This window comes from Vanacampus margaritifer, chromosome 3 (genome assembly GCF_051991255.1).
Source record: "Vanacampus margaritifer isolate UIUO_Vmar chromosome 3, RoL_Vmar_1.0, whole genome shotgun sequence".
In the NCBI taxonomy this organism is placed as follows: domain Eukaryota; kingdom Metazoa; phylum Chordata; class Actinopteri; order Syngnathiformes; family Syngnathidae; genus Vanacampus; species Vanacampus margaritifer.
Genome location: NC_135434.1, coordinates 24,736,632 through 24,748,657, shown reverse-complemented (window position 1 = coordinate 24,748,657; position 12,026 = coordinate 24,736,632). Strand labels below are relative to the sequence as shown.

The window sequence follows — 12,026 nt, the reverse complement described above, 5'->3', positions numbered from 1 at the left end:
AAAAAAAAAGAAAAGAAAAAAAGGATACAGTACACTCAAGATTTACCTAAACAACATTGGGGAGGCTGTGGTGAAGCACCAGTGGACAGTTTAGCATGACAAAATCCCAAAACACAGCCAAAGTGGATAAGAAATGGTTTGCGAACGAAAATATGAACGTTTTACAGTTGCCCAGACAGTCCAGACTTGAATTTAGTTGAAAATATGTGGAAGGAACAAAATACCAGGGTGATGAAAAGAAAATCCTTCAATTTGAAAGAGATAATATGAAAATATCAGACATGCAAAGCCGATCAGCAACTATAGAATGTGTTTTATTTGCTGTAATAGACAATAAAGGATTTTTCTATTGATTTTTGAGAAGGCTATGGATAATTTGGGATGTGCCACTTTTTGTTCAAATGTTTATAAAAGCTGAGAATCCCCCCCACAATGATGCTTCTTGTACAACACCCTAATATCTTATATACAGTATATATATATATATATATATATATATATATATATATATATATATATATATATATATATATACACACATACATACAAGAGAGAGAGAAAGAGAGAGAGAGACAGAGAGAGATTGAGAGACCACCCTCAACACCCATTAAAGGCTGCATTGTTTCGTAGGGGTCAGCCTGGGTTTCATTCCACACTTTAACACTAACCAGGAAACGGAAATTGAGCATTTAAAGGTGATGTCAAAGACTTAAACCAACAGCACCCTTTTAATTTCCAACTGTTCACAAATTTTCAGCTCACTGTAAGCCTGATGACAGAATGAGACCTTATTTCACTTGTCATGTAGACCATTTGTTTTCTTTTAGGTAGTTCAGGAGTGGTGCATTTAAGAGCAGCATGGCTGAGAATGTAAAATCATTGGAAGCTAACAGGCAAAAAAGAAAGAAAGAAAGACGTTGCTGATGCATCTTTAGCTCTCATACGTGAAGGAGCCTGCAAGTTTTCTCTAGCCTCGAGCCTCTCCAAGCTTCATCATGCTGAGAAGACACAAGTATGGTGGCCAAATCTCTCTATTGTCCACACCATGAGCACACAAAGGCTGGTGCATAGTGTAAAGCAGCCTTTTGAGGGGCTGGCAGAGCAACAAGGCCTGCTGCTAAAGGGTTTCTCTCTTCAGGTTTTGTTTTGTGCTTTCCATCACAATCGTGCTCAGCTGAGACAGGGAGCGGGGGTTGGAGGAATCTGCTGTACTTTTCCGCTTGAGCCACACCCCCTCCTTCCAAGCCTACTCATTTCCTATTTTTTCCAGATATCAAGTCTGCTCTTCTCCTTTGCTAATCTCTACAAACTGTGGATGAGCAAGGGCGGGGGTGTAGAAAACTTTTTGACTATGACTGGTATGTACATGACACACATCAAACACATTCACAGAGGTTAAAGGCATCTTAAACCCTCTGGGACTAAGATCCCGAATTCCTGGCAAACCACACTGTGATGTTAATCTTCTAAGTTATGTGCATGCAGTTGTAGATTGGGCACTTCCAAAGAAACAATTGTGACCTGTTGACATAGTCGTCTTGATAATATACACCCAGGCTTAAAGGCTAAATAATTAGCATTAAGTATAATACTACACCCAGCCGGGGCTCCATAATATTAATTATATGTAAATGCAGCCACACGCAAAAAGGTTAAATAATGTAAGGAATCAGTCTCCGCTTTGTTTGCATCTTGCTCTACATTTTGAATAATCTACGACTGAAGAATTTGTTTCTGTCTTCAAACCTATCAATTAGTACCACATTTTTAAACACAAATGAATACAAAAAACTGCTGATAAGAGCACACAATTATTTAAAAAATAGTCAAACAACCAACCAAATGAATGCAAATATGAAAATCTGACCATGCAAGACATGGAATCAGAGCTCTCGATACTCATTCACAGTATTTTTTAATTAATTCATTAGTTAATGTACTTGTTTGTAAGTTTGGGAGCAAAACAGCAGCCTAAATGATGTTGACATAAGCAAAAAATAAATAAATAAATGTGTGTAACCAAGCAAAATCTACTGCATTTTTATTGAATGCCTTAATTTATGTTTTACACTATACTCACACTATCATACAATTCCAACAGTCTTATCTAACTTTGGTTTGAGTCACCCAGCACATACCGTCATGCGGGATGAGGTGAGTCTTACAATGCAATTGATTAAAAACTACATAAATGTCATAGGTGAAGGCAACATCTCCATTTACACATTATAGGTGGGATTTTTATACTATCAACCTTAGTGCCCAAAACATAAACACTAAAACAATGTTCCCAATACTGCAATTAACTCCAAAATGTGTGCATACTTGTAGGGAATGAAGTGATAAGGCATATTGGAAATTAATCAGTGTGTGTGCGTGTGCGTGTGCGTGTGTGTGCGTGTGCGTGTGAGTGTGCACTGGGGGAAGGGTTGAGTCCAGTTGAAATAACACACCCTTGAAAGACAAAGGTCTGCAACATGATTGACTTGATGGTTTGGTTTGACAGGGCAGTGGGCCAAATAATGGATCAGTTTCAGTGAAATGAGGAAAATGAGCAAGTCGTGTGAATGAGCAGCTTCTGTCATCTGCTATTTATAGTTGAGTATTACAGAGTCCCTGACCTCCCCCACCCTTACTATTGATCTTCTTACTCCTGTCGCCTGTATCTGCATCATATAAACAACCTTCAATGAGCACTTTCTCTCCCATCTTTTCATTTCATTCCTAAACATCAACAACTGCTCAACCCGCAAGAAGATTAAAAATGTGATGCAATGTGTTGAAGTGTAGCATCAACCCAGTCTTAGTTGGAACACAACCGACATGGCTGCTAGCTGAAGGATTAAGATGGGGGAGGGGACGAATACAGTAGAATGGTTCCTCCACATGCTACACCAGAAGTTTGGAGGACAATATAAAAAATAGAGGACTGGATTTGTGTGCTAGTTTAGTTTTCTGATAATATTTGAACAACATTTGAGTGAAATGAAAAATCAGAAATAGATGGAAACCAACTGTTTGTTTGTTTTATTCACAATGTGGGTTATGTCATCTAACATTACATATTTCATATGGTGAATGAATGGGGTGAAAGGGTGGCCTTTAAAGTTTTTATCTCTGTGTACAAAGTCGGGTAAAAAAAAAAAATCTATATTTTACTAGTTCATTAAAAATAATCAGCTCAATTCAACTCAAATAGTTAAATAAATAAAAACAAGTCTAAAAGAAAATTGTCAAAAGTGGTTCTAGGCAAAACTGTAATCCTGAAAAACGGGGGAGGAGGAGTTTTGACTTGAAAACTCCTGAAATGGGGAATAAGCATGAGCAAGACCAATCTTAATGACTAAGATTATATTACCAAGTACAGTAACATACATCAAAAATGCTGACTGTGCAATCCTGCAGCCACACATTAAAACCAACAAACTGTTAAATTCACCATCACAACGTAATACCCACTAACTCACCATTACACAAATCTGTTGAAGACATTTATGAGTACAAGCACTGAAAAGCTAAAATTTCTCTATTCTTCTGGATTTGGCCTAAAAACCTCAAATAATCTGTTAGAAAAAAAAGGACTAACTACATAGTGCAGTATGTATCAATATTTGCATAGAAATGAAAATGATTGAGCTTTGTGACCATTTAAGAAACACCTAGTTACAGAAAAGCCTTCAGTAGAACTTTGTGGCAATAAAAAACATGCTGGTCACCAAAAATAGACTCCTCACTTTCACATATATTTGTCAGTCACACATCAAACGCTTGTGTAAAATCTTGGCCTTCTCTAAGAAATGATTGAATGATAGCCTCACTTACCTTCCCATGTATCCATTTCATGCTTCTCCCAGGTTGCCTGGAACCCATTCAAACATGGAGTCTGCTGAAGAATTGCTTCATAGCTTCTTTTTTCCCCCCTTCCCCTCCGTTCTCTACCCCAGCAACCTCTTTCCTCGACAGCCTGCTCCTCTCTGACCACAGCCGGAGCCAAGTAACACCACTGGTCACTTTACTGCCTGGTCACATGACCACAGAGTTCAAGCCCTGAGGTCGCGGCTTGGCTTGAGGTCCAATGACAGCTAGGGGTTATCTGAGTGGAACTGATAGTCCTATTTTCACTGCCGTCCTACAATACAACCCCTTCACCCCCGCCCTTTTTTCTCCAAATTAGCCTCCCCTCCCCTCATCCATGCCTCTAGCAGTTGTAGAGAGGACCAAAGTGCATGTCCAAGCATAAACACAGGTTCAAGCTGACAAAACACACCAACATTAACTAATTAACAAATAAGCGTTTTGTTTACCACGGGAAAAGGTCCGTGCTCTGGTTTCATAACTAACAAGGTGGCGAAAAAGCCAACACATTTCCATCAAGTGGTTCAGTTGATTTAGCGCGTTATGCAATTCATTTGGTTTCCATATCAATCCGTACCATGCCAAGTATTGGCACCCTTCCACTGGTGTTCTCACCATCTTTGAGTGCAATAGCAGTTGGACACTACTACTTGTACTTTACCTGAGACAGCCATAGCCATCTGACCTACACGGCTTATGGTAGGCTGATTGACGAAATGGATTTACTGACTACATTTACACCCAGTCAATAATCCATTCAAAACCCGAATATTGGCAATATTCAGGATTTGAAAGATTATGCAAACACACACAAAAAACATTGGGTTAGCCCTTTTCTAACCCGAATATTTGGTCATATAATGTAGGGATAGACCAACAATCGACCTGGCTGTTTATTGGAAGCGATATTGGGCATTTTGACGAATATCGTATCGGCCTTTTTTCAAAATGTGACAGCCGATAAAAAGTAAAGCTTAAACCATTTTAATCTCAGGGGACTCTTTAAATTTTCAGTTCCCATAACTTTATAAGAGATGCTGCTGACCGTGGGAACCTTCTGAACCTTTTGTTTTTGTTTGACATAAAAACAAAGAAATTTGTTTCCATTTTCCATTTAACTTTTTAAGACGTACTGATAACCTTGGGAGCTCTCTGAACATTTTTTTTTAGAAATTTAAAATGAAGTATATTGTCTAAGATTTTAAAAAAAAATACATTTGGAAAGTCTGAAAATTGTTCAATAAGCATTAATGCTCTAGTGCATCGAGTGGTTCTACTAGTAGGCCCGAGTTGCTCCACTAGTATGAAGAAATCATACAGTAAAAGTAAGGAGATAAAAAGTGACTAGAAAGTGAAACTTTATCATTCTACTAGTACTACTATTGCATACTAGTACGCAGGAATGTCAAAGGCAGTTGTGGAAAAAATTCCAGCTAGTGCTTTTCAATAATTCTACTAGTCCAACAAAGTCAAGATTGGCATTTGTATTTTTTTTTTAATTGACACTAATATTTTTTCCCCCTTTTAACTGAAAATTAATATCGGCTTCAAATATTGGCTATCGACCTCCTTGACTACTAATAATCGGCCTCAGTATCGTCCCTAAAAAAAACATATCAGTCTATCTCTAATATTATGTAATCAGGGTACCTCCTTTCAACAGAACCTTGCTCTGTGTTTTGCACATGTCCTATTTGCGAGGAATCTTGATCTGAACTACTTGTATGTGCTGCGGCCATCTTACATTGCCACTCGCTGTGAGCCTTACTTTTATTGATTTTCTTCTATTCACATTATTTTCTGCCTCTACGGTGAAAATGCCACTGTTTGTATATACATTATGTGTATATATTATACATCATGTGTATATATTATATACACACATATATGCGTGTATATTAAGTCAGTGTGTATGGCGCGCAACCCACCACAAATACACAAGCAGTGATTAACAAAATGTGCATAACATTGTGACACAGTACAGAACCACATTTAAATGTAATGTATTTTATTGACCATAAAAAAGCAAAAATTACATCTATCTGCGTAATGACAGTGTCCGTGTGTCACGGTTTTGACCAGGATCTGTATGCGGGAGTAACTCTGTCCGCTTACGCACGTAACCGACCTTAACCCAAATATTGGTTGCATGTGAACGTAGTCAGTGATCCCAAGCTCAGAATAATCAAGCAGGTACAAACGAATGCAAAATCGAATTTTTTATGAGAGGATTCATTTAACTAAAAGCAGTTTGATATTTGGCAGAGGTGGGCCACTTCTATCAATTGTCAATTTCTGTCAATAACGATGCCCACCTTTTGCCCACAAGCTTTACCTCAAAACATCGTCAATAAAATACAAAGAATGAGAAGGACCGTCTGTACTCACCAAGATCGACGGATGTAAACCTGCTTCAGTCGGTGCTAAGCCCGTGCATTTTTTTTTAGGCTTTGCATCATTGTGCACTTTCAGAAAGATGGGCATCGTCATTGATGGGAATTAACGATTGATGGAAGTGCCCCCCTCTGATATTTGGTACGATTAAATGACCAGTGAGTATACAAATGACATCTGCAGACACATAAATGGTATCTGCAGTGTAAATCAACATAAATGTGCAAAATAATAACAACAACAACAACAATATTGATGATAATAATAATAATAATAATAATAATAATAATAATAAGTAGGGGTATCAAAATGTGTGCATTAATTTTGAGTTAATTTAAAGTTCCTTTAATGCCACAAATTTTTTTAACGCACGATTAATGACTGCCCCTTACGTGGAAAGACTTTACTGGGGGAATTCCAGTCACAACACAGCAGACACGTCCGCGTCAAAATTGAGCAGGAATAAAATTAACAATAATGCATACTGTATATTTGTGGAGACTGGGGTCAAGTTGTATTTTACAATTTAAAAGTTAGTTCATGTTAAAAATTAGATAGCTCTTAATATGAAAAGAAAAATACACTGAGCTGTCAATGTCTTACAAATGCAACTGTGCCATCTAGTGATAGAAAAATGACCTCAACACAAATCAATCACACTCGTTTTTTAAAGGTACAGTACATCTTTTGAATTACTTTTAATTTCATTTTATGAATTATTCTGAAATTACTGTATCAATGATTAAAAGATGCAGCTATATTTGAATAATTTTAACCTTTTTCTCCACTTTTATGTTAACAAGGGTATGAAAACATTTTATTGTATATTTAGAACACATATAATTCCAAATCAGTAGATATTCTTCCTTAATCCCTTCCAGTGGTCTGACCAGGGGTGTATAGTCACCCAGTGTTTTATAAAAAGTGTACAAGTCCACCTTGACATGCCCTCGAGTCTCCCCTCTAGCCGCAACTACCCGCCCACTGTAGCGGACAAGACTTTCCGGATCCTCCGGCCTGTCTACTGCCTGACCCTTTCCACACTGCTCCTCCCAACTAATACCACATCCTCACTTTCTCAGCAGCTCAGCAACACCCTCCACCCCCAAAGTGAATGCTAATGGCTGGGCCACACTAAATCACATACCGTTTAAGAAGCTTTTCACATTCAAACGCAAAAGAGAGATATTTCATGCGCCTGCTAGAGAAAAAAAAAGAAGCAAATATGAGCTATTGAGCGCAATATATTTTACAAGACAGGGGAGCTGGTATTGATCAGGTTGGTGCACAAGTCAAAATATGAAGGGAATACGTTTGGGTGATCAAAGCTCATCTATCTCTCTTCCTCCCTGTTTATGTTGCATTAATACCAAAAAGCTTGCTACCATATGTCACTACATCAGAAGCATATCTTAAGACCTGTTGTAATTGGATATGCACTTGAACCTAAAGATTCTTTACACTTTACCACCACTTAAGGGTTGGGCAACCTTAAACATTTTCATTCAAGTTTAACATACGTTTGTAAAGACTTATCAAGGTAAATAGAAAACCCAAATGACGTGCTACAATAAGCACAAGTGCAAACAAGCAGGGCTTACTTGAATAGAAACAATTATTTGTCGAGTGAAAAGAACCTTACATATTTTCAGCCTGATTGTCAAACTTAGTTGTCGATACTATTAGGAAATCAAACCTGAGCTGCCATATGTCACCCTTGACCTTTAAGCACCCTTCCTCCAATGTGGATAAACTGCATAATCAGCTATGTTGCCTTTAACCTTGAAGTAGGCAGGAGTGAGGACAGCTGTTGATTGGCTGTCATGTGTCTGTTTTGTCGAAATAAAAGCAATAAATATGAAGACACCACAGAAAGTGGCAATTGCAACTGTTTAGTACAAAAATCATTGCTTCTATATTTTAAAGGATGATTTGTTTGGGGAAAAAGCAACATTTCTTACTTTTCCCATACATACATCCCAGTAACTAATCCTATTGTGAAGGAGAAAACAACAAATTCAACATGTAAATCATAATATGTAAAATATCGTTTCAAAAAGGTGGTTTGTTGTTTGCACTCCTTCTCAAGTTTTTTGTTCTTTAGGTATCTGTACATACATCTACTGATACAAATATTTGCACCAATGCATTTGAAGAGAATAAGAGGCAAGTATCTAATGTATAACACATGAAAAGTTTAATCTGAATTAATAAAATAATCACTTGATTTGTCAAAGAAAATATGTTCAGTGTGTTTAAACACGCCATTGGCAATTAATGACTTGTTTATCTCTCAATCAGACTTCCCTGCTTCTGACAGACATGCCAATAATGTACACATTTTGATGTAGTACCGCTTGTGATTCAAAATAAGCACAAACGAGTTGATTCTTGTCTTGTTTTTTAGCATTTCCCTAAGCATCAGAGTAACAAAGGGTATTTTCTTTTGTTGAAGCTCCCTTCCCCCAAACACACATAAGACAAACCTTTCTGCTTTTCAGACAAAGAGCTTCAAGATAAACAGGAACAGACCACACTGCACCTGTTCTCATCCAAACACACGCACACACACTTGTACTCCGGTTGTATGAGCATGTCAAGGACCTTTGCTTACAGTGTAAGAAACACATCAGAAACTTTAAAAAGACATTCACCATCCATCTCTAGATAAATTACATTAAGCCACTGCCCATACAATCTGCACTATTACATAATGTATACATTCAATTTACAATATAACATTTAACTCTTTCACTGCCACTGACGTTTAAAGACGTCAAGTAAAAACCTACGCTTCACTGCCAATGACGTCAAAAGACGTCATCCAATGATTTTTTTTTTTTTTTTGAAACGGGTAGAGGAAACCCTCCCGCATGTCTGGTCAAAGTTTCAAGTCTGTCTGTTGTGCCTAAGGACTATTTTTGGCCCCTAGAGGGCAGCGATGACTCTCTTTTGACAAGATCGGGTGGGGCGTCAGTAGTATAAAAGGCCAGGCGGGGCTAGAGCGTCGAGGAGTAGGCGAGAGTTGAGAAGAGACGAAAAATGGCGACCGACGGTAAGAAGCAGACCACGCTTGATCGATTTTTTGGAAAAGGAGACGCATCAACCAGTGCTAAAGTGCACCATTATGATGACCGCGATGATGATGGTGATAAGGAGGTTGACGCCGAAGCTGCAGCGTTGACGCGGCGGCAGCTTCGTTCACGTCCTCAGGCCTCAGAGGCTAGCGGTGCTAGCGCCGGAAAACGTCGTGCACGACCGAGCACTTCTGCACGCGAGGACGTTCAATCCGACGAAGGTGATGATGATGGCGACAATGAGGTTGATGCCGAAGTTGCAGCGTTGACGCGGCGGCAGCTTCGACCGCGTGTTAAGGCCTCGGAGGCTAGCGGTGCTAGCGCCGGAAAACGTGGTGCACGACCGAGCACTTCTCCGCACGAGGACGTTCAATCGGACGACGACGAAGAGTATCCTGAGTCCGATGGATATTCTTCGGAGGAGTGGGTACAGTCTGACCACGGAGAAAGTGATTCGGACAGTATTTCATCCGCAGAAGACGTCGAAGGTAAGCACAAACTTGCTATGAGATACTTTTCTAGCACGCTGCTAGCACCTCGTGTAACGTGAATGTGCATTCATAGATCGTGGATCGTGCTCACAGCGACGTCCCACTGCAAAGACGACAAAGAGAGGTATAAAAAAAGTGTTTTCAATACACCGCAACAACAAAAGAAAACGCTCTTTCGATATTATTGTAATTGTATATATTTCTTTCAGCTGCAGCTCAGAGTGACGCTCCTCGGAGTGAGCAGAATAAAGGTCCATCAACCAGTGGATCCAAGAAAAAACGTAAATATATATATTTATATATATATATATTGCATCACACTGATCTAAAATGAATATTATATGATATTGAAATGTATATTTGCAGATCCCCAAAAATCTGGCTGGCATGAAGCAGGCTGGCAGCCAAACTCATTCCCCTTTACTGTGGAGCCAGGACCAAGAGGTGCCGCAGCAGAGCTGAATTCAACCCGGCCAGTTGACTTCCTGCAGCTCTTCATCACAGACGAACTTCTGCAGCACATTGCTGATCAGACAAACTTATTTGCACGTCAGTCAATGCAAAAACGGGCTGAAAGTCTGCCACACTGCAGGAGTCGTGCTTGGAAGCCAGTGTCTGTGTCTGAGCTCAAAACATTTTTTGCACTCCAATTCCTTACTGGGTATATAAACAAGCCCAGTATCGAAATGTATTGGACTCAGGACGAAATAGAGACGACACCATTCTTCAGTCGCGCAATGCCTCGAAACCGCTTCCAGCTCATCTGGAGTTTCCTGCACTTCAACGACAACGAGACGGCACACAGTTCAGACGACAAACTATTTAAAATTCGTCCTGTGTTCAATCACGTTGTAAACAAGTTCAAGGAACTGTTTCAACCGGGCAAGAATATTTGTATTGATGAGGGAATGATGAGTTTCCAGGGACGTCTTTCGTTCAAAGTGTACAACCCCCAAAAGCCGGTCAAATATGGGATCAAATCATATATTTTGTGTGACTCCCAAACCGGCTATTGTTTCAATATGCAACCTTATGTTGGCATTAGTTGTTCTCTCCCCGATACAGTGTTCAACTTACTGGATCGTCTGCCAGGAAATGGGTACACACTATTCATGGACAATTTTTATAACTCTATTGCTTTGTGTGAACGTCTCCTGGCAGCGCGCACCAATGTTTGTGGAACGCTGAGGAAGAACAGGGGTGAACCCAGTGAGATAACGTGCCTAACCAACACTGGCCTTGGGGTGGGGGGGAAACTGGTAAGGCACAACACAAATGTTTTAATTGTGGCATGGCAGGACAAACGTTTGTTGAGGATGGTGACAACGTTACACAAAGATGAAATGCGGACAGTGGAGGTGTGGCGGAAGGCACAAAAAAAAAAGTGCCTTTCGAAAAACCAATTTGTGTTGTGGACTACAATTCCAAGATGAATGGAGTGGACAAGATGGATCAAAACATCTCGTACCACCCATTCACACGGAAAACATTGAAGTGGCACAAAAAGTTTGTTTCGTATCTGTTCCAAATATGCATGTTCAATGCTTACATATTGTACAAAAAAAAAAATGGGACGAGTCAACCTTTTTTAGAGTTCATCCAGCAGGTGGTGAGAGGGTGGCTGTTGCCACAAGACCAGGAGGAAGTTGGGATGGAAGAGCATGAGGAAGCCAGACAAAGTACCAGGTCACCGTATTTTGATCCTGAAAGCCGACTTGATGGTAACATGGCCAAACACACGCTGGAACACATGCCTGCTACTTCCCGGAAAAAAAAGCCAGCAAGAAGGTGTCGGGTCTGCATGCGAAGGGGCATTCGCAGTGAGACAAAGCTGTGGTGCAAATCTTGCAGTGTCCCCTTGCACGCAGGCGAGTGTTACACTGTTTACCACACAAAAGTGAAATTTATGTAGTTCAAACATCCACACAATTGTAAATAATCACACATGCACTGTTGTACACCTTTGTAAATAGTTTGTCAAATTGTTAGTTTTCTATGTAAATAAACTGTTTTTTTTGTTATAAAAAAAGACTTTTTCATTGTTGGTGGTACTGTTTTATAGAAGTAAAGCACTATTTAGGTGTTTGTGGCATCATTCATGGACAAAAAGAAGTGTACAATTCACTGAAGTGCATGAAATAACATCGTTTCACAAAAAGCCGTTTTTCTCCACTTTTTGTTTCAAAACAGAGAATTTCGGTGAAAGTTA

General features: G+C 39.4%; 1 protein-coding gene across 3 annotated transcripts in view; it reads right to left on the bottom strand.

The window, feature by feature from the left end:
- nr6a1a (nuclear receptor subfamily 6, group A, member 1a) overlaps positions 1-12,026 on the bottom strand; it is a 147,508-nt gene that overhangs the window by 37,012 nt on the left and 98,470 nt on the right. Inside the window, exon 1 of one of the 3 annotated variants that reach the window (XM_077560351.1) lies at positions 3,823-3,947. The exons of the other annotated variants lie outside the window; for them this stretch is intronic. Within the exon in view, the coding sequence (XP_077416477.1) occupies positions 3,823-3,838 (16 nt within the window). The 5' untranslated portion in view covers positions 3,839-3,947. Of the gene's footprint in view, positions 1-3,822; positions 3,948-12,026 lie in introns of those variants that run through there. 3 annotated transcript variants of the gene reach the window in all.